This window comes from Capra hircus, chromosome 14 (genome assembly GCF_001704415.2).
Source record: "Capra hircus breed San Clemente chromosome 14, ASM170441v1, whole genome shotgun sequence".
In the NCBI taxonomy this organism is placed as follows: domain Eukaryota; kingdom Metazoa; phylum Chordata; class Mammalia; order Artiodactyla; family Bovidae; genus Capra; species Capra hircus.
The window spans coordinates 80348922-80373301 of NC_030821.1; the positions used below are offsets into that span (position 1 = coordinate 80348922).

A 24380-nucleotide genomic window follows, 5' to 3' on the forward strand; every position below is an offset into this window, starting at 1 on the left:
TTGTTACAGGCACCTGAGCTGACTGACACAATGGGAATGGTGAGGGTGATGATGGTGATGATGGTGGTGATGGTGGTGGTGGTGAAGATGATAACGGTAAAGATGAAGACGATGACGGTGATTGTGGGGTGCTAGTGATGGTGAAAATGGTGATGGTGGTGATGGTGATGATGGTGATGGTGGGGTGCTAGTGATGGTGAAAATGGTGATGGTGGTGGTGTTGGTGTTGATGATGGCGGTGATGAAGTTGATGGTGGTAGTGATGTGGTGGTGGTGGTGATGAAGGTGATGGTGGTGATGGTGGCGGTGGTAAAGGTGATGCTGGTGATGATGGTGGTGAAGTTGATGGTGGTGGTGATGTGGTGGTTCTGTCGTGGTGGTGGTGTGGTGGTGATGATGGAGGTGGGGATCAGGCTGTGGTGGCGATTTGGGGATAAGAGCAAGTCCTCTACAGCAGGTCTGGGACTGAACCTGGGAGAAGGGAGAAGAAAGTGATCTCTGTCTGTGAGATGCTTGGATCGTCTGTGGAGGCCTCCCCAAGGTGGGGCTGACATCCTACCTTGTGTCCTTTCCCTCCAGCCCCCAGAGGCCTCTGTCCCTAGGAGCTCTGCTCTCCGCAACGCCTCCACTGTTGTTGCCCTTCGGGGCTGCCAGTGTGCCTGGCTTAGGGCGGCTGTGACATTGGCCTGGGGACCTTCCTTTCCAGAGGCCCTGCTGTGCCAGGAGGGTGGCGCAGGTGGGGGTGGGGAGCACAGGGGGGATGGCGCACGCTCCTGGCCCTCTCCCCCCGCGCCCACCACAGGACATAGGCCGTGCTTGGTGCAGACGGCAGCCCCAGGCCCCGCTCCTTCTTCCGCACTGCGGCGCCCCCCACCCCGCTGTCCTCATCCTGCCTCCGGGACCTGCCTCCCCAGGCCTCCAGCTCCCCGGGCGGGCACGTGTGCGTCTCTACCCTCCTGGGCGACAGCACAGGCCAAGTGCAGCGTGAGTGTCCGGGACCTGCCGGAGGAGCTGCTGCGCTCCCCTCGTGCAGTGAGGGTGGTCAGGGGATGGAGCTACAGCATGCAGAGCCCCAGAGCGTGGCCGGTCCCCGTCCTGCTCTCGTGACAAATAGCCACTGTTGCCCGCTTTCTGATATGGGGCTGAAACTCAGGAAAAGCCAGCACTTGCCCCAAATCGTGCAGCTGGCAACAGGGCGGGGCCAGAATTCGAATCCAGGTCCCTGATGCCCGGGCTTGCCCGTGCATCTCGGGATTTCTGACTGAACCAGGCGAGTGTCGTGCTGGAAGGACCTGGCAGCGGGAGGAACTGGGTGGGGAATGGCCACAGAGAAACGGGTGCAAGGGTCTGGGGGGCAGCCCCCACACCACCCGCCATGCGCAGACAGAGCTTCAGAGTGCCCTGGCGGCCCAGGTAATAATTGTCCTGTCCATCACCTCGAGCTGCTGGAGGTGGTCTGGAGAGGGTGGTGGGCTTGGTTGGGGGGGGGGGGTGCAGCTCCTCAGTGGAGGGAGGGGCAAGGCTGGGGCAAGAGGAAGCCCTCCCAGCCAGGCCTCAGAACACATGGGCTGCCTGGAGGCCAGCCACAGCCCCAAAGCTTGGATCCCAGAGGAATCCAGCTGGCTGGGCCCTGCCTTCCGCAAACAGATATAGATTGTTTCATTGAAAACCTCAGTGCTACCAGGCCTATGGGACCGGCCCTCAGCTCTCCTGTGCTTTCTGCTGGGAAAGAAGGGGAGAGGGAGGCAGAACTATAGCCCCCGCAGTGAGAAGCCAGGAGTATCTGCGTGGAACTGATTGCTATCCCTGGAACAGGCTCAGCTCTTACTGCAGCCCCATCCCAGGCCAGCCTCAGGTCTGAAGGGGTGTGGGGGCCACGGGGATGAGGGACGGGCGGGCAGCCATGGTGGGGTGGCCTGGACTTCCTACCTGCCTTGTCCCTGGCCTGTCCCCAGCCCTGTAGTTCGTGTCCCTGCTGCCATTCCTGTAGCATCACACGCGTGAAGTCACAGCCGGTAGTGGCCAGGCACCCCGTCATCCACCTCTGAAGCCCATCCTGCCATGGAGTCTGTCCTTCCTGAGTCAGCATTACCTGCCTGTCCAGTCTCCCCAGAATGCCACCTGCCCTGGGAGGGACTGGCCTGGCCTGGGTTCCTTGTCTGTGTGAGGGCTCAGACGCTGTCCTCCAGGGCGGGAGGCGCAGGGCAGGGTGGAGTGGGCTTGTGTCTCAGCTCTGTGCATCACCCCCTCACTCAGCCGATCCTCACGTCTGCCATCTGAGGGGCAGGCAGGAGGCAATGTGCCCACTGTACAGAAGAGACAGCCGGGGTGTGGGGAATGGTTGGGGGACACCCAGTGCAAGGAAGATCCCCAAATGGGGATGCGATGCTGAGGCCGCCCCGGGCCTGATGTGGGTGTGATGGCGGCAGAGATGACAGTAAGTGACAGGGGTGCCTGCAGGGCTGTCTGGTTCTGACCAGCTCCTCCTGGGGAAAGAACGGAGCTTAGAACTGGCCCAGCCTGAGTTCTGGCTGCGTTAATTACTTGCTGTGTGACTTTGATGGGGCCTCGTACAATCTCTGAGCCGTTCTTGTCTGGAGGAATCCCCTTGCCCAGGAAAACTGCCAGTAATGCCCATCGGGAACCCAGCACAGGCAGGCCTTCTTGCAGCAAGCACTGTCTCTGCCAGCACCATCGTGGGGGTGGAGGGCAGGACCTCAGCCTCAGACTATCCGTGAGGAGAGAAGAGGCCCAGAGAGGCTCAGAGCCTTAGCCGGGGTCACTCAGCCAGTCGCGGGCTCAGCCCGGATGGAAACCCTGGTGCCGAGTCCTGGCCGTACTCCTCTACCTGCTGCCAATGCATTATTAATCTGGCCCTCCTTGGAAGACAAGCAGCGTGTCTGTTTACCTCTTGACAGCAGAGATGGGGAACAACAAAATTAAACCAAACAAACTGCCCAGATATCAAACAAGCTCTCCCTCCCAGTGCGTACTCTTCAGATGGAAGGATGGGCGTGGAGTGTGGCTGCTGGGACTGAGGACGTGGTCCTTCGAGCGAATCACGGACTCCAGGGTGGGAGCGCTCCAGCCTAACCAATGCTTTCAGCGGGCAGGGGCGCCAGGCAGCCTGCCCAGGGTGGGTAGGTGTCCTGATTGGCAGAAGCTGCTGGCCGGCTGTCCTGGATGCATGGGTTGGGGAGGGGTGTGAGCAGGACCCGCGGTCTCCACACTCTGCCCCCAGCCTCCTGTTCTTCCCAAACAGTGAGGCCCAGCTCTCCTTCTCGACTGTGGCTTTTGGGGGGTTGGCTTCTCCTTCTCAGTCCCAGCTGATGGGAACCATGAGCCCCGAGAAGCCCCAGGTGGGCACTGTCGGATGAGTCCTGGAGGTCTGGGGTCAGAATCTGCAGAACAGGGGTCTGACTGAGGTGATGGTGGGTGAGAAGTCTGACGGGTCTGACCCCATCCCTGGCCCTCTGTGTGTGCCCGGGTCTTGGCGTCCTCAGCCTGTGAATGGGCCGTAGCAGTGCCAGGCGAGAGCGTCAGCACCATGGACAGAGGCAGGGTGGCCGGATGCTGGGTCACCCTTTAGGACTGTTCTCTACAGGCTCAGACCTCAGGCCAGGGGGCAGTGTCTCACATTCGTCAGGCTGCAGGGCCCTGGGTGGGAAAGGACGGTCACTAGCACTGTCCCTCCCCTTAAGAGGCTCCGCCTGTTTTCCCGGTGTGCCTCCCTGAGGGTCCAGGGTTGGAGCTTTGTGCACATCGAAGCAGCTGGGGAGGCAGTTAGGCTAACCCCTGCCTGCACCACAGGTGCCCGTGGCCCCCCCAACCTCACACATCAGGGAGGTCCTGGGCGCACCGACTCCGTGTTCCCCCCCCACCCCCATTCTCCCCCGCGGCTTCAGGGACATCTGATGACAGCTCATTAGTAATGCTGTCAACAGAGTTGACGGAAAGCCTCAGAAGAGGAAACCCAAGCGAGGGGAAGGCTCTGATCCTGGATTGTTAAGCTGTCACCGTGAGCAAGGCTTCTGCCACACGGACGGCCAGCGGCGTTGACAGCTGCTTCCCTTTCCACTGGTCCAGCCTGCACTGCCGTCTGCTGGGAAAGGGGTCTGGGGCTCCACCTTGGTGCCCCCACACCAGAAGCATTGGCACCTGGGGGATTTCAGCTTGCTCTTGCCCTGGGGAGGGAGCCTCGCTCTGGCACGGTGTCAGCTGTGCAGAGCTCTCCTGTTCCCCGGGTTTGCATCTTCCTCAACGCTCTTGCCGCTGGCAGAAGAGGTGAAAACCAGAGAGGAGTGCGCGGCTGTGAGCCTGGGGGTCCCGGGTGGGGTTGGTCAACTCAGGGCCTGCCTGAGTTACAGACCAGCACACACCTCACCGAGCTGCCAGCCTCAGCACCAGCTGGGCTGTGCTGTCCACTTTGGAGAAGGGGGTGAGAGGCTGGAGAGGCCTCAAGGGCCACCAAGGGTCACATGGCTGGCTAGCAGCAGGATTTCCAATCCCTCTATTAAACAGGGCTCATCCTGTTCCTCCCTGTATCAGTCAGCGCAGGCTTTTTGGCTGCAGTAACAAATGAGCCCAAGGCTGGGTTTGGTCCTTGCTTGTGCTGTAAACCCATAGCAGGATGGAGATGCCTTTGCTCCTGTGTTTGACTCTGGAACCCAGACCAGTGGGCGGCCTCCCCTTTCCCGGCTCATGGCAGACGAGAACAGTGGAAGAGCTGAACAGAAGCTTTGAGGGTCTGCTTGGGAGCAGCAAGTGGCCCTTTGGCATGCTGCACCCACTGGGCCCTTCACAGGCCAGAGCGGGGCTGGTGGGGCTGCAGCGGGTGGTCCTTCAGGGAGGGAGAGAGAGGCCCAAGAAAACGGCTGTGCGTTTTTGAGCAATGGTCCAAACCTCCCCCTGCTCAGAATTGCACCCCTACCCCCAGCAAGCCTCCTCCACCCCAACTTCCATCGTCCCCTCCTCTCGTGGCCTTGGGCCAGGCCTGCCCTCCCTGGGAGTCTGGGGACTGACCACCCTGCTCCTCTGTTCCCTGGACTTGGGGACTTGTCACCACACACACACTAACCTCAGTGACCTGCCCCCGCCGGGTTTGAACCTTCTCCCTTCCCACCCCTGGACCTGCTCCCTTCTCACCCCTGGACCTGCTCCCTTCTCACCGCTGGACCTTCTCCCTTCTCACCCCCTGGACCTGCTCTCCCTTCTCACCCCTGGGCCTGCTCTCCCTTCTCAGCCCTGGACCTTCTCCCTTCTCACCCCCTGGACCTGCTCCCTTCTCACTCCTGGACCTGCTCCCTTCTCACCCCTAGACCTGCTGTCCCTTCTCACCCCTGGGCCTGCTCCCTTCTCACCCCTGGACCTGCTCTCCCTTCTCACCCCTGGACCTGCTCTCCCTTGCAGCTGGGTCCACCCCCAAGGGAGGATGTTGTCTGGTCTGGGCCCTGGTCCCCAGGGTTTGGGGCACATCCAGGGGGCCCCCCAGGCCCTCCTTGTACTTCTCTGCCTGGGAGCATCCAGCCCTCCTGCATCCCTATATCTTCGCCCCCCAAAGCCCTCCCCTGGCCCCAGCAGGTCTCAGCCCTCCTCGGGGAGGGCCTGAGTGCTGTGATGGCTACAGCTACCTGGCTGCACAGCCCTGGCCAGTCCCCATACTGTCATCTTTCTGGCCTTTTTCTAATACAGTGTTTGATAATTTAATTGATACAGTGTTTCTAATTCAGTGTTTGATGCTCACACAAGGTGGTACACTTCACATACTTAATGATATAAAGTGTGAGGATACAGTGGGTTTCCACCAGCCCCCTCAGCCACCCAGGGGCAGCTCAGGCCCTCCCCTGCTCACCTGCTGCCCCCTAACTGCTCCGTGTGATTGTCCAGTTGTGCTTGCTTTTTATCTCCATAAAAATCAAGCCAGACTCTCCTTCCTTCCCCAGGACTGGCTGCCTTTTTGATCCAGCCTCATTTCCAGGACCCACCGTGTGCTTGTGCACGGCTCTGGTCCACACATCTCACTGGTCCCACGTGACACAGTGTGAATGTTGTCACAGTCTGCGTGACCACTCCCCTCGAGTGTGCGCTTGGTGGGGAAGGCTTTTTCTGGGTGACGGTGGAGGAGCAGGCCCGCTGGGTCACAAGCACGTGGACGGCTCATCTTGGCCAGATGGGTGTTGGCCACCGCACTCCCCCAGCGACGTGTGGGCTCTGCCCGCAGTGTTGGGTAGCGTCAGCTTCTCTAATCTCGGCCAGCCTGGTGGGAGTGAGATAGTGTGTAATTGTGGTCCTCGTTTGCATTTTCTTGATTACTGACGCAGTTGGAATCTTTGCATGTTTATATTTGTGTTTGCTTTGCTGTGAAGTCTGTTCATGCCTTTTGCCCATTTAAACACTTGGAGTGTTTGTTTTTGCTCCTCGGTGATTTGCAGAGTGTACACACACGTGTGTGCGTTCTAACCTGGGCGACACTGCTCTGTGTGCCTGGCCCCGCCGCCAACATCACCACTCTCCCCGCCTGGCGGAGTCTCCTGAGGACTCCGGGGGTCCGTGCCCGCTCCTGGGTCCCCCACACCCCGCATCTGGGAGGTGTTCTTCTTTGTTTTTTTTTTTCTTTTTTTTCTGCAGACCTCCAACTGCCTCTTACGTTCCAGCTCCGGGGTTCAGTCGCCTTCACCACGTCTGAACACCCCCCCTTCGTGTCTCGGCCCTGCTCCCAGTTGGCGCAGGCTCCGCCCCTGCTCCCAGTCCCGTGCAGGCTCCGCGTGGTCCCTTCTAGTCCTGCTGAGCCTCTTCTCGCATCATGGCCTCCCTGTACTCATATATCCGCTTCTGTGCTGAGCAACACTCTCTGGCCGGGGGCCCTACCCTTATTATTTCTAGCCCTGTCCTCGGTCTCCCTGGCCCTTTGCACTCCTGTGTATGTTTTGGAATCTCCTCGTCAGTTTCCATAAACAAAGTCAGCAATTTTTATTGGAATTGCATTGCACCTGTGGCTCCAGTTGTTAAGAACTGATCTCCTCATGGTATGGGGACTTCCTATCTGTGAATACAACGTATCTAAAAAAGGTGAAGTCGCTCAGTCGTGTCCGACTCTTTGCTACCCCATGTACTGTAGCCCACCAGGCTCCTCCATCCATGGGATTCTCCAGGCAGGAATACTGGAGTGGGTTACCATCACCTTCTCCAGGGGATCTTCCTGACCCAGGGATCGAGCCCAGGTCTCCCACATTGCAGGCAGACGCTTTAACCTCTGAGCCACCAGGAAGCCCATAGTGTATCTCTTTATGTCTTTTAAAGTGTTTTAAAATACATTTAAACAATGACTGTCTCCATATATATATATATATATATATATATATATCTCATATCTTTTAAAAGGTATATACCTAAACGTATTTGTTTGTTTGCTTCTATAAATGGTACATGTACCAGCAAGTTGCTGGTATATAGAAATGTGTGTGATTTTTGTGAATTGAGTCTGTTCAGCCAGATGTTAATGTCTAATTATTTCTCATACTTTGCCTAAGGATTCTGTTAGGTTTCCTTTGAAGATAATCCTGTTATTATCGATAATAACAGCTTTATTTCTTCCATCCCAATGCCTTTTAATTTCTCTTTCCTGATCGCTGTGTAGGCAGGGAGCCCTGGTGAGTCCTGACTTAGAAGGAGGGAAAATGGGCTTCCTTGTTTGGTTCCTAATTTTAAAAAGGAATGCTTCCAACCTTAGCCTGTGAAGAATGTTAATTTTAGACTTATTGTACTCTTTGTCAGATGAAGGATATTTGCTAAGGGCTCGACAAGAGCTTTTTTAGGAAAAGTAAGGGCTGGGTGTCCAATTACATCGTGTATATATTTATCTGTTAAGATGATTATTTGTTTTTCTTTTAATCTGTTGACTTGGTGCGTGTCGCTCTTCTTGCGTCCTCACCAGAGTGAGTGATAACAGCAGCTGATGGTGGTGTGGGCTCTCTCGCTGCTGGTCTGCTGGGGACTGTCGCTCCTGTGTGGGCCTCTGCACGCCCCTGCTCGGGATGGTCGTGTCCCATGTTAGTGGCATGCGTGTGTCTGATTCATGTGAAGCTTAGGGTTGTGTTCTCGCCCTCTCTTCTCTGTTCTCTGAGTTCTCGGAGTGCTCTCAGACCGCTCAGGTTCTTTCTTATTCTCGACTGTTTTGGTAAGCCACCTGTTGTAAGAGTCTCCGCTTCTCTTGATTTTTCGGCATGGAGGCTCCAGGTGCTAATAACCTTGTTGACTGCTGCACAGTGCCCGGTCCATCCGCGATCTGTGCCTCTCACTCCTACCTCATCGGTCCGTTCCTTTGTGTGCTGATCACTCTTTCCGGGCGCCGGTCCTTTTCGCTGGTGCCCTGGACGCTGCTGCTGCGTCTCGCGCGGCCTCCTCTCCTGGTCCTCTTTCTCCGCATTGTGTGGCTGTCCTTCCTCCTCGTGTCTACAGCCTGGCGCTCGGCCCGTGCGGTTGCAGCCCTTCCTTTGTTTTCTGACATCAGCATTTTGAGTCTACAAACCCCCCTTAAAGGGCCATGTTTACTGTGGCTCCACGTAGTGATATATCATATATCCATTAATGTTCAATTTAAAATACTTTATCTATTATGATTTTTTTCTCTGACCCATGGGTTATTTAGAAATGAATGGTAGGATTTCTAAATGCGTGGGGATTTTAAATTTGCTCTTTTCTGTTATCTTCTAATAGTCGCATTTTGTTTAAAGCATTTCTTTTATGTGAAATTTGTTAAGACTTTCTTTATGGCTTAGAGCTTTCCAATTCTGCAAATATTCCATGTGTATGAGAGAAGAATGTGTATTCTTTAAATACACAGACATGGAAAGTTCTATTAGTGTCCAATAAACCAAGCTAGGTAATCCAGATATTTTGTATCTTTCCCTTTTGTGGTCTGCCTGACATCATAAATCGAGAGAAATCTGTTGAAATCTTATACCACATTGCTAGATTTGGAAATTTCTCCCTGTAGCTCTATAAATGTTTGCTTTATATATTCTATGGCTCTTTTTTTCTAGGTTGCATACGAGTTTAGGGTGGGTGTATCATCTTGATAAATCAAAACTCAGCGTTACGAAGTGACCTTTCCCATCCCACATGATGCCTTTTATCTTAAAACCCATTTTGTCTGCTCTCAATGGATCTATTTCTGCTTTCTTTTGATTAATGCTTTCACAATATATTTTCCTATTCTTTTATGCCTTTGATATGTCACTCGTAAATTGCATTGAGCTGGATTTGAAAATCCATAGTGACGGTCTGGCTCTTGTCCTGACTGAGCTTCAGCCCTGGCTGATGTGTTAGCTCTCGTCTCTCTCATCTTACTTTTTGGTTTCCACTTATCTTTATTTTTGAAACCTGCTTTTTCAGTTCTAAGTTGTAAACTTTTTATTTTGATAAAGATTTCAAATGTGCGTGAATGTTGCAGAGCTGGGGCTCAGAGTCCCTGCATCTCTCTAAGCCATGCTCCCCAGTCTTTGGCACTTCTTTGTCCTGAGAATCACTTACACCACAGTGTTGCTCCATAATACCTCAACGTGGAATTATTGAAGGCCGGGACGTGCTTCTGCATAGCCATCAAACCAGTAAATCAACGCTCATCAGATGTTCCCTATCGAATCACTGACTCCACTCAGGTGTCAGCGGTGATCCCAATAATGTTCTTAACATCCAGGATTCTAACCCAGGTTCGTTTGTTGGGTTTAGTCGCATCTCTTTAATCCATGGAGTGTTTAGAAATTAGTTCCTTTTTATCTTGCAGTTTATTTCCGTCTTTCATTTGTTTCCCTTGAGATCTGCCTGCAAAGTCTAAAGGCAGACATGACTGCTGCCCCTTCCTGATGGACACACAGAGCCTCTGGATGTGTGAGCTCAGGCCCCTGCCTTGGACCCCTGCCATCCTCAGTTCTTTTTCTTACAGGCTCCCCGGTGGGATGCTGTGATTTTTGCAGCTGGTGTGAATGAGGATCCATTGTGTCATGTACTGGGGCACCAGTGGTTCTTTATATCTCAGATCTTCTGGGCTCTTTCTTCTTCCTGAAGTCACTGTTTGGGACCAATCTTGGTGATCACGTAGACAGTTGTTTTTTTTTTTTAAGCTACAAGGCATATGGGATCTTAGTTCTCAGACCAGGGATCAAAGCGGTGTCCCCTGCATTGGAAGTGCAGAGTCTTAACCACTGGACCCCGGGGAAGTTCCACGTGGACAGTTTCTGTTTGTTTTATTGCCGCGTTGCCCGCGTCTTCACATGGGGTGTTGCTCTGTTAAGAGTCCTGTCTGGTGCTGACTGGCTCCATTCGGCTACCGAGGCGTTTCCTGACTGTCTTCGTGTCTTCTTCTTATTATTTTTGGGGATCTGTTTTTTCCCCCCTCTGGCCAGTTGAAGAGCTTGTCTTTGTATTTAGGGTTCTATGGTTTTCCCAAGGTATGTCCAGATATGGACTTTTTCCCCTTCTGCTTTATGGCTGTGGGGTCAGTGGACGCCTGTGTGGACCCGTCCTGGAAGACCGCGGCTGTCACCCCTTGCGTAGGCCTGTCCTCATGCTCCCCGCAGGCCTTTCGTCAGCAGGGCCTATGTTAGAGGCCTCCTGCCGTCTCTGTAGCTTTGACCATCTCCTTCCTGCCTTCCAGTCCGCTTGCCTCCGGGGGGGACGGCTGGTTCACTCAGATGCGTCTCTCTGGTTTAGGCTGGGTCATGTCTTCTGCTGAACTTGTCAGCTAAGTCTTTCACTTCAAAAACTGTGTTTCTTTCTGAAAGTTCATTTCTTTTCCAGATCTTCTGTTCGTTCTCAATAGTCCCTGGTTGCCTCTCAATGACCATATCCTTCATTCTTTAGACGTTTACCCGTGCGTTGCCCTCGGTTTTTACAGTCTTCGGTTGTCTAATCTGTTTCCTGACGCTGCTGCCTTCCTTGGTTGATGCTGTTTGATGCTGAGTCCGTGGCTTGGCTGAGTTGGAGTTGGGGGTTTCTCATCCGGAGAGCGCTGAGTTCTACTTGCCTGCTGCCACGGCCCTACTGCATTATTCGTGACCACGTCGGTGGGGTCTGGCCTCCCTTCCTGCAGGAGGTGGGGACCTAGCGGACTGCTGGACGTCTCAGCCCCGCTTACTTGATTCTCCTGCCCAGTTCTGCAGGGTCGCTCTCTGAAGCAGAGAGTTCCTGGGAGACCAGCCCCGCCTTGGATGGGGCTCAATGACTGCTCCTTCCCCGGTGCTGCTTGGGGAGGGAGCCCAGCTCACCAGTTCTGATGGGGGTGTGTGTGCAGGCATGGCGTGGGGCTCCATCCCTGGAGGTACTGGACCCAGCCTTCCGGTCAGGACGTGAGTCAGCCAGAGAGTGGACACAGACAGTTCAGGCCCTAGCGGACAGGCCCATGTCCCGTGCAGGACCTTGCCAGGCGTGGGGACCTCAGCCTCTGCCAGAGCAACGGACAAGCCAGGAGCTCTCAGCTGCCCTCGGGTTCCATCCGTCCTGAGACACAGAGTCCCCAAGTCAAAAGTCACAGTTCTGGAATTTCCCCCCAGCCGAATGTTTCAATAATTACAACGTCTGTAATCCACTTAGAAAACACGGTGTTTTTGATGCTCACACTTAAGAAACAATCCGTTCCACACCCATCCATCCAAATGGCTCCGATTTTGAATAATTCGTTTGAAATGGAGTCTAAATATATACAAATAGATGTTTCTGAAATGTCATGTATTCTGAATACATTTGCATGAGAAGCGGCTTCTGAGGCAGAGAGTGGGAGCCTGATGGCTTCTGAGGGCCTGATGGCTTCTGAGGAGGGGACACGGGGCCATGGGTCAGATGGGAGGGGCGGGGGGCGAGGGCTAGAGACCAAGAACACAGAGATTACAGGCCCACCGTTTGTTTAAGGCCGGTAATTTAGCTTTCACCATTCCTCTCGCTGGTGCGCCATCACCCTTCGTGATGGGGGCTTCGTGCTCCCCAGGACCTCAAGGAGAGCCCCCACGTTCCCTGCAGCCAGTGTCGGGGGTAGGGGCAGAGTGCGTGTTGGTCCCACTGAGTCCCAAGCCGGCATCTGATGCCCAAGTGCCCTGGCCCCTCCTCACCTGCCCCTCTCTCCTTCTTCCCTGCTCCCTCCTCCCCTGCAGAGCCCCTGGCTGCTAGAGATGGGGGAGCCCTTCTGGCCCACTCATCAGGGGACGGTGAGCCCAGAAGGACCCAGAGGGCCAGGCTGCAGTCTCAGCACACGTGGGCCCTGGAAGAGGCTCGGGCTTCAGTGAGCCCCTGCTGTGCGTGGGCCCCGCTGGCCTGGGACACCTGGGACAGGGGCTGCCCTTGAACTGGGGGCTGAGAGGACAGTAAAATGCTGGTCCAGAAGGGGCGCACACACGCTGGCTGGAAGGGGCTTCGACAGGTGTGAGCCGCCGTGAGCTTTACAGGGGTCGTGGCCTCCCTGGGAAGCTGGGGCTCCACCCTGAGCCCTCCTCTGATCCTCTGCTGCTGCGCCCTTCACTGGGCCTGGAGCCCCAGAGCCCAGGCGCTCAGAGGACTCCAGACAGCAGCCTGGTCCCTGGGGGTGGGGAGGGGCCTGGGGGCCTCGGGGCTCCAAGTCAGTGCCCTCTCCTCCTCGGGGCCCCTGCTTGTCCGGGGCTGTAGCAGCTGGGGCCTTGCTTCTCACCGTGGCCACACCCCTCCGCAGCCCCAGGGGTCCTCCCCTCGCCCTGCTCAGGCTGGCCCACCCCCAGTAACTAACCCCAGCCTCGCCGCCTCACCCTCGCTGTCTGTCCCGAACTGCACACTCTGGATCTTGGTTCTCATGGGTAAGGGCAGGCAGAGGGCGGCAGCTCTGTGAGCCCGTTGGACCGACCAGCCAGTGTCCACTTTCCCTCACCGTGGACATGAGCCTGAGGCGGCCTGAGGGCGTGTCCGCAGAGCCGGTCCCTGGACCCTGAGGCTGGGGTGACTGGTTTGCTCCTCTTGCTCATCCTGCTTCCGCTGAGTCCTACCAGCCTGTGGGCAGCAACCGTCCTAGGGTCGTGGTCACCTTCAACAGCCGGGAGGAGGCAAGTTTTGAGCAGAGGGAAGCAGGGCTGGGAACCTGAGAGACAGCTCCTGGTGCAGCCAGGGAGCACCCGGGCGGGCATCCTGGAGGTGGTGATGCTGGAGGTGGGTTTTAAAGAGTGAGTTGTTCTCTGAGTGAAGCACTGCAGAGGGAGGGATACATAGGAAGGCCCTGGGCGGGGGGGGGCTGTCTGAGCAAGCCCCCTTCCCAGACCATCATGTGGCCACCCCCTCCCACAGGGGGAGTGGGCCGGACCAGGCGGGGATGGCGAGGGGTTGTGGGGGGTGGAAGGTGCAGGAAGGCTTGCTGCGGGAAGCCAGCCGGTATCCCAGGCTGGGGCGGGGAGGTGCAGCCCTCCCCAGCCAGGGAATTAATTCAACAGTTACTACACCAGGACTGCTTCTGACCCCACGCGGCCAACGCTAATTGGGCCCCAATCAAGAGCGTAATTCAGGTTAATTGGCTCCCCGCTGCCAGCCCCCATCAGACTCCTTCAGTATGGGGCTGCCGTTTAAGAGTGATTAATCAGCTGACGCTGACAGCCGGGCAGGGGTCCCTCTACCGGCCCCACTTATCCCGTCCCGACAGCATGCTCTGCTGCTCCTTCCCTCCTGTGTAGTCCCTGGGCGGCTCTGTCCCCCACCACTACTGAGGGGCGTGGGCGAGCTGCGCTTCCCAAGCCTCAGTGTTGGCACCTCTGAAATGGGTGTGCTTGGGCCCCTTGCAGGGCTGTCCTGAGGGTCGTTGTCAGTGTGTAGCACTCAGCACCTCTCTGAGGGGACTGAGGCAGCGGCCACCAGGAAGGGGCTGCTCTGTCTTGGGAGCCTCTGTCTGGAGCCTGTTCCCCCGGGGCCTCGCGACTGCCTCGTGGGAACAGGCCCCAGATGAAGGGTGGGGGCTCTGGGCAGCCCACCGCCCTTGCTCCAGACGGTGACCTCTGGTCCTGGCTGCCCAGACGTACCCAGTGCAGAGCTCTCCACCTCTGGAGGTGTCTGTAGCCCTGTGAGCATCCTTGTTGGGGCCACCTCCTCCTCTGTAGGACGTGATGGCCTTAAGGGAAGGCACCTGCGGCCCCACTGGCCTTTGACCCCTACGTCCTGGGCCCAGCTCCTGGTGGGCAGGAACAGGGCCCGAGGGCGCCCAGGGCAGCAAGGGCATCGGTGAGCAGGGTGGAGGTGCTCTTGTGGGGTGCCCCAGGCAGGCCTGGATGAGGCCCAAGATGCCGCTTGACCCACGAGCTCTTTGTCTGAAGGCCTCTGGCAACGGGGTGCAGCTACTCCCCAGGGTCGGCAGAGGAGACGGGTCAGGGCCTGGCCTATGGTCAGTGGGGGCTGCCATAACCGACCCTACAGATGGGTGGTGGAAACAGTGGATATTTAGTCTCAAGACTCTGGAGACTGGAAGTATGAGATCAGGATGTTGGCATGGCCGACTGCTTCTGCTACCGGAGGGGGACTCCATGTTCACACGGCCTTCTCCCCATGGAGCTGGTCAGATGACCCTGCTCTAACCCAGTGGCCTCTGTGAAAGCCCATCTCCTGTTCAGGACCTGCTCTGAGGTCCTGGGTAAGGTTCAGCGTCTCTCTCGGGAACTCAGCTCAGCCTGTAACCCTGGGCCTCCCAGGTCTGTGTCCTGGTGTCCCCGCAGCAGGGGGCTAGGGCGGTGCCTGCAGTGTGGGGTTATGAGAGCTTGGTGTGGACAAGGGTGCAGCTTGGAGAGTAGGGGCTTGGGGGCCCTAAGGCCCTATGATCCTTCCCACAGCCTCTGCCTGGGTCCCTGGGCTCCTCCTGCCTTTAAAAATGGCCCTAGCTCCATGCAAAAAAGGTGTACCAGTTCTTAGCACCTCGAGAGGCCCTTCCAGGCCGGTCTCCCTTGTCGGACGCAGTGGTGTTAACAGGAAATCTCATCATGCCTCCTTAAGGACGTCTCCTCCGTGCTTTACTGGAAGGTCACGGATACAGTCAGGACACCTTCGCTGGGAGCCGGAAAGGTCAGCCCATCAGTCGACGTTGTGTCCAGGGCGGCTTCCTGCTCCCCGGAGCTCCGGGAGGGGCTCTCGTCTCACCGGCTGCTCCTGGGGGAGCCCAGTGTGGCTTCTGTCCCTGGCCCAGCCCAGCCCCGCAGAAGCCGCCTCCATCCCTGTGGGCGAGGGTGCAGGTGCCTGGGGCTGAGCAGAGGCTGGGGGGTGGCTGGGCTCTGCCTTGTGCCATGGGAGGGGGCCCCAGGGGCCGGGACTACAGAGCATTTCGTCAAAGCCTGCCTCTGCTCCTCCATCTGTCTTTACCTGAGCATCTGGCGGCCTCCGGCCCACCTGTCATTGCCTGCCCGCCTCTTCCCCTTGAAGTTGGACGAGAGGCCCAGCGTGGTTCACTGCGGGGAGAGGAGGGACAAGAAGGGGCGGGCCTGGTGGAGGCTGGCAGGGCTGGCAGGGCCTGGGGATGCTGTCTGCCAACCCCATTCCCCCCGGTGACCTGTCTTGCTGCTGTGGGCCACTCTCCCTCCAGCCAGGCCCCTGGGCTGCTGGCATGGCTCCCAGCTCCGCTGCCTCCCTTCCCCTCCTCTGTTCAATGTGGCGGTGAGGTGTGGAGGGTGGACAAAGGGGACCAGGGAGGCGTGGGCCTGGCATAGATCTTACCCACGCAGGCGCTCAGCTGCTGTCCAGCTCGAGGTCAGCCTGAGGGTCCCGGGAAGGCTGACCTGGGCTGGGCCGGGCACAGACACTCCTCCTGCCGGTGGCGAGCATGAGGCCAGGCTGGACCCAGCTGGGCTGTGCCTGAGCCACATGGATGGGAGAGCTGGGACAGTGGCTTGCTGTGACCACCTGAAGCCTGGGAGGCGGGCAGTGTGCCCCAGCCACACACAGTCAGGTCGTGGAAGCCAGCCCTGCCGAACCCTGGCAGCTGTGTTTCTCACAGGCATCCAGATTCCCGCAGACAGTCCCCATCGGTGCTCGTGTGGGGGCCCGGGTGTGCGAGGGGCACTGAGAGCTCACAGGGCCCATCGGCCCTTCTGTGGGGGACGTGAAACGTACACAGAGGCCTGCCACGGGCGCCGGGTTGGAATCCTGACTGCAGCTCGTGAGCTGGCGGCTCTTTGTCTGCAGACGTGTTGACAGGACCCACCAGTCAGTGTTGGGGAGGGGCTGAGTCCAGGCAGCCCGTGGGGGGACGCTGGGCGCTCACAAGTTTTCGAAAGGGGGGCTGCGCATGGACAGAGGGCGCTGTCCAGGGTCCTGCAGGGGCTCTGTCCAGGGTCCTGCAGGGGCCCTGGCTTGGAGACCCTTTCCCTCGGAGCCCTCCCTGCCAAGAGGGCTGTGGGTTTCTGACCTCCCCCACCCCCAGCTGTGAGCTCCCTGAAGGCTGTGTCTGATTCACTCTGGCCTCTCCCCACAGCTGGCATGCCAGGGCAGCAGTGTGACCTGTGAAAGCTGGGAAGCGGGGCAGAGAAGCCTGAACCTCAGATGAGCACCACATCGTCTCTGAGGCTGGGGCAGGTCCCTTAACCTCTCTGAGCCGAGTCCTGGCTCAGAACATGGCGTGACAGTACTTGTCCGCAGCCCTGGGAGGCAGGGCTGTTCTGATGATGGCTGGCTTTCCGCTGGAGTAACACTGAGGCAGTGAAGATGGGGGGTTGGTCATCCATCCGTCACCCAGCAGATCTAAGACACCGCCCTGAACCAGAGTTCAGTGCCACCTACTCCAGGGACCTTGCCTACCCTGTCCCTGCCAGGCTCTTCCCTTCCCCATGGCTGAGTCAGCGTTCCACCGTAATGCCCACTCTAGAGACCAGAGCCACCTTGAGAGAGTGGAAGGGCAGAAAGGTGGATAGATGGGTGGGTTGTTGGGTGTGTGTGTGTGTGTGTGTGTGTGTGTGTGTGTGTGTGTGGTCACATTGCTGGAGGGGTGGATGGGGCGGACGGATGAGTGGATGAGCAGATGGAGGGATGGGTGTGTGGACTGGCAGGCAGGTGGGTCAGGGGAATGAACGGATGAGTGATGGGTGGAAGAGCGGGAGTGCAGTAATGAGCAGATGAATCCAGGCCCAGCCCCAGCCTCCACCTGATGGCTCAGGTGAGCTGCTGGGGGATTCGTCCTTGACCTCCTTCCCTTCTCTTGAATATCCCATCACAGCCAGGTTCTCAGGTTTCCCCTCCTGGTCTTGCCCCCATCCTCTCAGATTGCCCTTCTGCTTGAGGCCTTTGTCCTTCCAGGGATGGTCTTCCTTCTCCTCCCCATCCTCCTAGTTACTTCCTAAGTCACTAACTCTTGTGAAGTTAGAGGTCTTGTCATTAACCCTCTTGAACTGCTTGGTGACCTCCCAGGCTATTCTAAGCTCTCTCTTTGCCCCAGGTTCCACCTTGGTCCCTTATCTCCCACTGGCTGGCGTGCCTGGGGAGTCACACCCCCGGCACTCAGGACCTGGAGAGTTAGAACCCTCCCTGACGAGTTCTGCAGCACCAATCTGTGTGTCTTCCCGCCCTGAGGCCTTTGATGGTGGGCCTGCAAGTTGTAAATTTAGTGACCACAGCAACATACAGGAATAAGAAAAGTGTCTGGGGAGGACTTCATGGCTGGCATGTGTGAGACTCCATGGGGTGTACTTTCCATGAGTCATCTTATTAAGTCTTCCAAGTGGCTCCTGGAGTCCATGGCCTCATCATATACTTGCAGAAGAATCCAAGGTCCCAGGAAGGGGCGTGGCTAAGGAGGAGGGCAAACCAGGAGCCACTCCCAGGCCTGGCTGCCTCTGGAGCTGCAAGCGCCTCACTGGCTCTCCTGCCTCCTTTCCAGGGCCAGCCCAGAGCGGCTCTTGGATGAGTATGTGCCATCTGAGGGCCGGGCCCCCTGCAAGGGACAAGGTCTGTGTGGGCCTTGGCCTCGGGTGGGCCCAGCCCCCTGCAGTCACAGGCCCAGTGTCCCCCAGGATGGGAGGCCAGACACCCAACACACGACAGCAGCCTTTGTCTCTCTGTCCAGCTCCGAAGACGCAAAGTCAAGTGCTTCCTCCTGGCGGCTGGCGTTACTGTCCTGCTGGTCATCGTCCTCATTGTCGCCACCTCTGTTCGAAAGTGATGCCGCCCCGGGTAGGTGCCGTCCCTGCCCCCATGCCACCTTCTGATCTCCTTTGACCCACCCCCATCCATTCATTTATCCATCCACCAACCCCACTTATCCATCCGCTCATCTCCCCACCTCTGATCCACCCACCCGTCCACTTATCCACCTGTCACCTTCCGACGTGTCACCCATGGCTGGGCCCTGCTGACCAGTGGTGAACAAGGCCGAAGGCAGCCCACGAGCTTGGAGCTCACAGCCCAGGGTAGGCTCTCCTGAAGACCTCTGTGTAAGCACTGACTTCCAGAAGGTCATGGCTGACTAGTCCCCTGGGACAGTGGTGAGCAGAGTCAGGCAGCGGACCCTCCCCGGAGCTTCAGAGGGTCTAACGCCCTGCTGGCCCTTGATTTTGGGTCCTAGTCTCCACCCCATCTGTGGTCATCTGTGACGCAGCCCAGGGCATAGATAGAGCTCCGGGTGTCACCCTTGGGGGCAACACGCCTGCTACTTGGGTCATTCTGCTCACAATGGTGGGACGGTCATCGTCAGGACCATCTAGCAGGGGAGACTGAGGCCCACGGTCACACGCAGGGTGCTGCCATGTCCCAGCCTGGGTTCCATGACCAGAGGTGATGGCCCACGATGACGGGGCCTCCTGCGCTCCTGGGCCCTGGGCGGGGATAGTACCAGTGCTGAGGGACCAGCGGGGAGGGGCTCCAGCCGCCTCTCCGCTCCTTCAGATTTCTTTACTCTCCTCCTTTGCTCCGAGGGCCACCCAGACCTCCCACCCTCCCCTGCACACCCAGCTGTGACCCCGCCCCAGGGCTGGGCAACGCTGCACCCTGAACCTATCCCACTGCGAGAGGGAACCCAAGGATGCGTCCTCGGGCCAGGCACGCAGACCCCATGGGAATAGCTGATCCGCCTCCAGTGAGCTCCCTGGCTGGAGCGGACTGACCACAGCCATGCCCGTCCCCTGGGAAGACGGAAGGCGAGGCTGAGACCCAGGTCACATGGCTGGCCAATAGCCCCTTAGTGGCCCGTGGGCTCAGGGGGCAGGAGGGGTCTCCAGCTCCTACAAGCTCACAGATGAACAGTGGGGAGGGCCTGGGGCTGGGGCAGCTCAGACCCTGGTAGGACAAGCTGGGAGTCAGGCCCCAGGCCACTTGGTGGGGGGGTCTGGGGGTGTGGGTGTCCCTGGGCACCGTAGAACCAGAGGAGCCCGGAGCCCATCCCTGTAGGGACATGTCATCTCTGGCACATCATCAAGCCAGGAGAGACCCCAGCCCGCTGCGCTCAGGTGCCCTCTGACCCGCGGGCCGTGCAGCAGAGGCTCCGGGACTTGGAGGCTCACCTGCTCTGGGTGCGGCTTCTGCAGAGCTGTGGGGCTGCTGTCTGCCTCTCTCTTGCTGCCGAGTTGCTCTGAGGACAAAGGCAGATAATGGCTAAATATAAACAGTGCTTTGAGGAAGGAAAAGGCTCTATTCAAATGCAGGGGGTTATTACTTCTGCAGAAAAAATAGGCCTTGAGGGAGGGGCTCCCTGACACCTGCAGCCTCATGTGTCCGTTTCTCTGTTTGTGTGTCGGGTGAGGCCCTGCCCTCCAGGGGTCTCCCAAGGAGGGGGTGCGGCCCTACATCACCCCCGTCCCACTGTCCAGGCTACCCCCCAAGGACCCCTGCCGACTCCCGGGGCTGCGACTCCCCTAGGCTCAGTTCTTCCCAGCTGCCGAGGTTTGCAGGCCTGGTCCTTACGGGCTGGGGCTTGGGGGTGTGTGGACGGGGCAGGTCAGGACCTGGAACTCTCCAAAGTGGAAGGACCTCCTACCTAGCTCAGCCAGCCTCGCTCACCTGTGAGCTCCTGCACTCAATTTATAGCAGTATGAGGGCTTGTCCAGGACCAGGGTCAGGGCTCAGAGTGTGAGCAGGGTCAGGGCTCAGAGTGTGAGTGGGGTCAGGGCTCAGAGTGTGAGCAGGGTCAGGGCTCAGAGTGTGACTGGGCTCACAGCTCAGAGTGGGACTTGGGTCAGGGCTCACTGTGTGACCGGGGTCACGGCTCAGAGTGGAACTTGGGTCAGGGCTCAGAGTGGGAGCAGGGTCAGGGCTCAGAGTGTGAGCAGGGTCAGGGCTCAGAGTGTGACTGGGCTCACAGCTCAGAGTGGGACCGGGGTCAGGGCTCACTGTGTGACCGGGGTCAGGGCTCAGAGTGGGACTTGGGTCAGGGCTCAGAGTGGGACCAGGGTCAGGGCTCAGAGTCGGACCAGGGTTAGGGCTCAGAGTGGGACCAGGGTTAGGGCTCAGAGTGGGACCAGGGTCAGGGCTCAGAGTGTGAGCAGCGTCAGGGCTCAGTGTGTAACTGGGATCAGCCTTATAGTGTGACCAGGGTCAGGGCTTAGAGTGTGACTGGGTCGGCCTCATAGCGTGAGCAGGGTGTAGACCAAGTCTGTGGTCCGGGTTGAGTCTCCTCAGCCCCAGTAGGAACCTCGGATGACACAGGAGCAGAAGCAAGGGTGCCTGTCCTGGTCAAGCCCAGCTCCTGGCCCCAGCTCCTCATCTCATATCTGACCCCCTTGCCTTTCTGGAAAGTGCTGTTTCCAGAAGTACCTCCAAGCCCAGTTGCTTTGAGCAGATCTGAGAGATGCAGGTTTGGGGTCAACCTTGGTTTTCAGGGACGCAATCCCAGGCAGAGGAAGCTATGGTGAATCTGGGTCCCCAGCAGGGCCCAGGGCCCGGGCATGTAACCCTGTGATTTCTCGGGATGCGAGGCAGGGTGTCAGGCTGCAGAGGGGCTTGTTTCCTAGTGCCCAGCGCAACTGGCCAGCAGCAGGATTGCCCAGGTCTCGGTTGGTGGCTCTTAAGGGAAAGGAGCTGGTGGAACCGGTAGGAGTTGAGTCCTTGGATCTGGAGGGCTTCCCCATCCCTCTGTCCTCCTGGGCACCCACAGCTTCGGTGCTTACACCCTCAGGATCTCTTTTCATGTTTAACTGTTCGCTGCGGATCTGTCTGTGTGTCCCTGTGGGCTCTGTGGGTCCCAAGGCCTGGTGCAGGATGGGGGAGTGGCTGGAGGAGGGAGCAGGGGGTCAGGGCAAGCAGGGGCTTGTCCTCGCCTGCACCTGCTGGGGTCACAAAGCTGGGCCTCAGCAAATAGGAAATTCTAGTATCTGGGCAACAATCCATGAAGCATTTTTCATGAGCACAAAAATTTAAGGGGCTCAATGGAGGCTCATAGCAAATCATGTTTTTAATGGTTTCTGAAAGCTGTGAAATATCCACCTTGAAGCCATTGATTTCCATTTGGGAAGTGAGTGGTGGGGTCTTCATCTCCAGGCTCCTCTGTGCACGTGTGTGTCTACAGCTCTGTGTGTGTGCGTGCTTCTGTTTGCATGTGTGTTGTGTGTGTTTCTGTGTGCATCTGCATGTGTGTCTGTGTGCGCACATGTGTGTCTCTCTGTGTACATGTGTCTGTGTATGTGTGTGCGCGCACGTATCTCTGTGTGTGCATGTGTCTCTGTGTGTACATGTGTCTCTGTACATGTGTGTCTGTGTACATGTGTCTGTGTACGTGTGTCTGTGGGTACACATGTATCTCTGTGTGTGCATGTGTGCATCTCTGTGTGTACATCTGTGTGTACATGCATGTGTGTGTGCATGTCTGTGTACATGCATGTCTCTCCGTGCATGTATGTCTGCATGTTTATCTGTCTGCATGCACGTGTGTCTGCATGTGTGTCTGCCTGTGTATGTGTCTCTCTGTGTACATGTGTGTCTTGTACATGTGTGTGCACATGTGTGTCTGTGTGCACGTGTCTCTGTGTACGTGTCTCTGTGTGTGCATGTATGTCTGTGTGTACACATGTGTCTGCGTGTGTGTGTGTCTGCATGTGTGTGCACATGCGTGAGGTCAGGAGGGAGGGACAGACTTCCCCTTGAGCTGCCCGATCCCCCTCCCCAGAGGCTGCGGTGGTGGACAGCGTGGCGTCCGGGTGGGCAGGAGATGACTGTGCTCCATCGGTAGGAACTTTACATGGGAGAACCTCACTTAATCCTCACACAGCCCCATGATGGAGGTGCTGGTGTGTCCCCATTTTTCAGATGAGAAAACTGACACATGGAGAGATGAAGGGACTTACCCGGAACGGGACAGCACAGAGGGGTGAGCCTTCTGGGGCTGGGAGTGCCAGGGAAGCACTGCGCCGAAGGCCAAGTGGCTGTCCAAGATCACAGAGTGGGAGTGTGGGGCCAGGCTCCAGCTCCGGTCTGCGTGACCCTGAGGTCTGGTGGTGCGGGGACTGCGGGTCGTCCATGTGGCCTGGATGGTCAGTGGCGCTGTCCTCGGGGCGTGCTCATGAAGGTGGCTCAGTTGACTGCTCTAGGCTGAGCCTGTGAAAGGCCTGGTGGCCTGGTCACCTGCAGTCTGGTGACACTGGGCAGCCCTGCCTGCCCTGCCGCAGTGGGAAGCGTGCCTGCCGGGGGCGCTGGGAGGGCTCCCTGAAGGTCACGTGGCTCCCTGGGCATTTATGCATGGAAATCTCCCCCAGAGACCCAGTGCCCACCTCTCAGAGCCCCTGGTCAGCAGGCAGGTGGGCAGAGACCCCTGGGCGAGGCTGGGGGCAGCAGGAGGAGGGGGAGGGGCTGTGGCCCCCATCATGGCCCCAATCTATGAAGGGGCGTCCATGCTGCCTCTGCAGTGACTGTGGGCATCAGTGGCGAAGCCCACCAGGTGTCCAGCCCAGAGGAGTCCCGCCCTCCGTGACAGGCTGTCTCCTCCCCGCGCCGTCACTGTCGCAGTGGTGTTGCTGTTGTCACGAGCCTACTCTTGTTCATGGAGATGGGACACTCAGCTGGCCTCTCTCTCTGATGTTCCCGAGTGGCCCTCCAGCCAGCAGGGCCGGGCCTTGTCCTCCTGGTCACCTCGGGCAGGACACACGGGAACAAGTCCGAGCAACCCAGAGGTCGGCGATGCCTCTGTCTGATTCAGTGAACACCCCCGCCCCTGCCGGTGGGAAGCGGACCCAGCACTGCTCCCGCAGCACACAGCCAGGAGAGAAGCAGGCCCCTGAGGCACTGACCTGTCAGGAGCAGAGTGGAAGCCGGAAGGGGCGCAGCTCTGCAGGGAGGGCTTCCTGGAGGAGGTGGTTCTTGAGAGCTGAGGATTGAGAGGTGGGTATGGGCTCCTCCATCAAACAAGGAGGTGGGCACTTGGGGCTGAGAGCAGGGACAGGCAATGGCCTGGGGTCACTGTGGGTAGAGCACGGCAGCAAAAGCCAGGCCAGGCCATGTTCAGGAGGCCCCTGGGCTTCCTGGGGCCACATGTCAGGAGCAGTGTTTGCTCCCAGCAGGCCCCCTTCCCTTTGCATGTGATGGCCCCACCCCTCGGCACCCCAGGCTGGGCAGATGGCCACCTGAGGAGGGCCTGGCCTAGCCAGCCGGTGGGGATGCCCTCCACCAGGACAAAGGTGGAAAAGAACAGAAACACTCCAGTGCCAGTGGCCGCGCAGAAGTGAGAAGATGGGAGGGCTGATGGACGGTGTGGCGGCGTTTGCCAGCTAGCTGCTGGGCAGGGGTGAGGTGGAATGGCCTGGAGCCTTTCGAGTCCCAGCCACCCTGGTTGCCCACAGGGTCGCTCAGGCTTCCTCTCCTGCGATCCAGCCACTGACCTGCCCGACCACACACCTCCCCAGAAGCAGGAGTCTGGGATCCCCGATGACTCCTGTAACCCAGGCTGGGAACCTCGCTCAGACCCCAGCCCCAGGCCTTTGTTCCCATCATGGGGGGTAGGGGCGCTTGAGGCCTGTGTGCCCAGCTCCTGGGCCTGGGCCAAAGTCTACGAAGCAAGCATTCTGAGGGTCAGCTGCGCTTTGCAAGACGCCCCACCCTGCCCCCCGACTGTCCCCTTCTCCCCGACCCCCGCCCTTGCCAAGCTGGCTCTTGGCCTCAGATTTGGTTCTGTGACTCCAGGCTCTGGGGCCGCACCTGTCCAGGGGTCACACTGTCCCTGGAGTGACCACTGGACACACAGAATCCCAGCCATGCCAGGGCCCTGGGCCCTCAGCAACATCAGGACGGGAGTAGGGGTACCTGATTGATGATGCCAGCCGGGGCCCCTCTGAGCAGGGAGAAGGTGAAGCTCGGCACCACCCGCATCCCCCATGCCCACCTTGACCTCAGGGTCAGCCCACTGAGCCATCCAGTCCTGTGTCCACGGTGACGACCCCACTCACCGGGCGGCAGGAGGACACATTGCCTGAAGCCAAGGGTTGGGCGAGAGC

General features: G+C 58.2%; 1 protein-coding gene across 3 annotated transcripts in view; it reads left to right on the top strand.

Annotated features, from left to right (window-relative positions):
* TSNARE1 (t-SNARE domain containing 1) overlaps positions 1 to 24380 on the top strand; it is a 113751-nt gene that overhangs the window by 85934 nt on the left and 3437 nt on the right. For all 3 annotated transcript variants that reach the window (XM_018058655.1, XM_018058649.1, XM_018058653.1), the window contains one exon: positions 18035 to 18141. In XM_018058655.1, the coding sequence (XP_017914144.1) occupies positions 18035 to 18130 (96 nt within the window). In that variant the 3' untranslated portion in view covers positions 18131 to 18141. The remainder of the gene's footprint in view (positions 1 to 18034; positions 18142 to 24380) is intronic.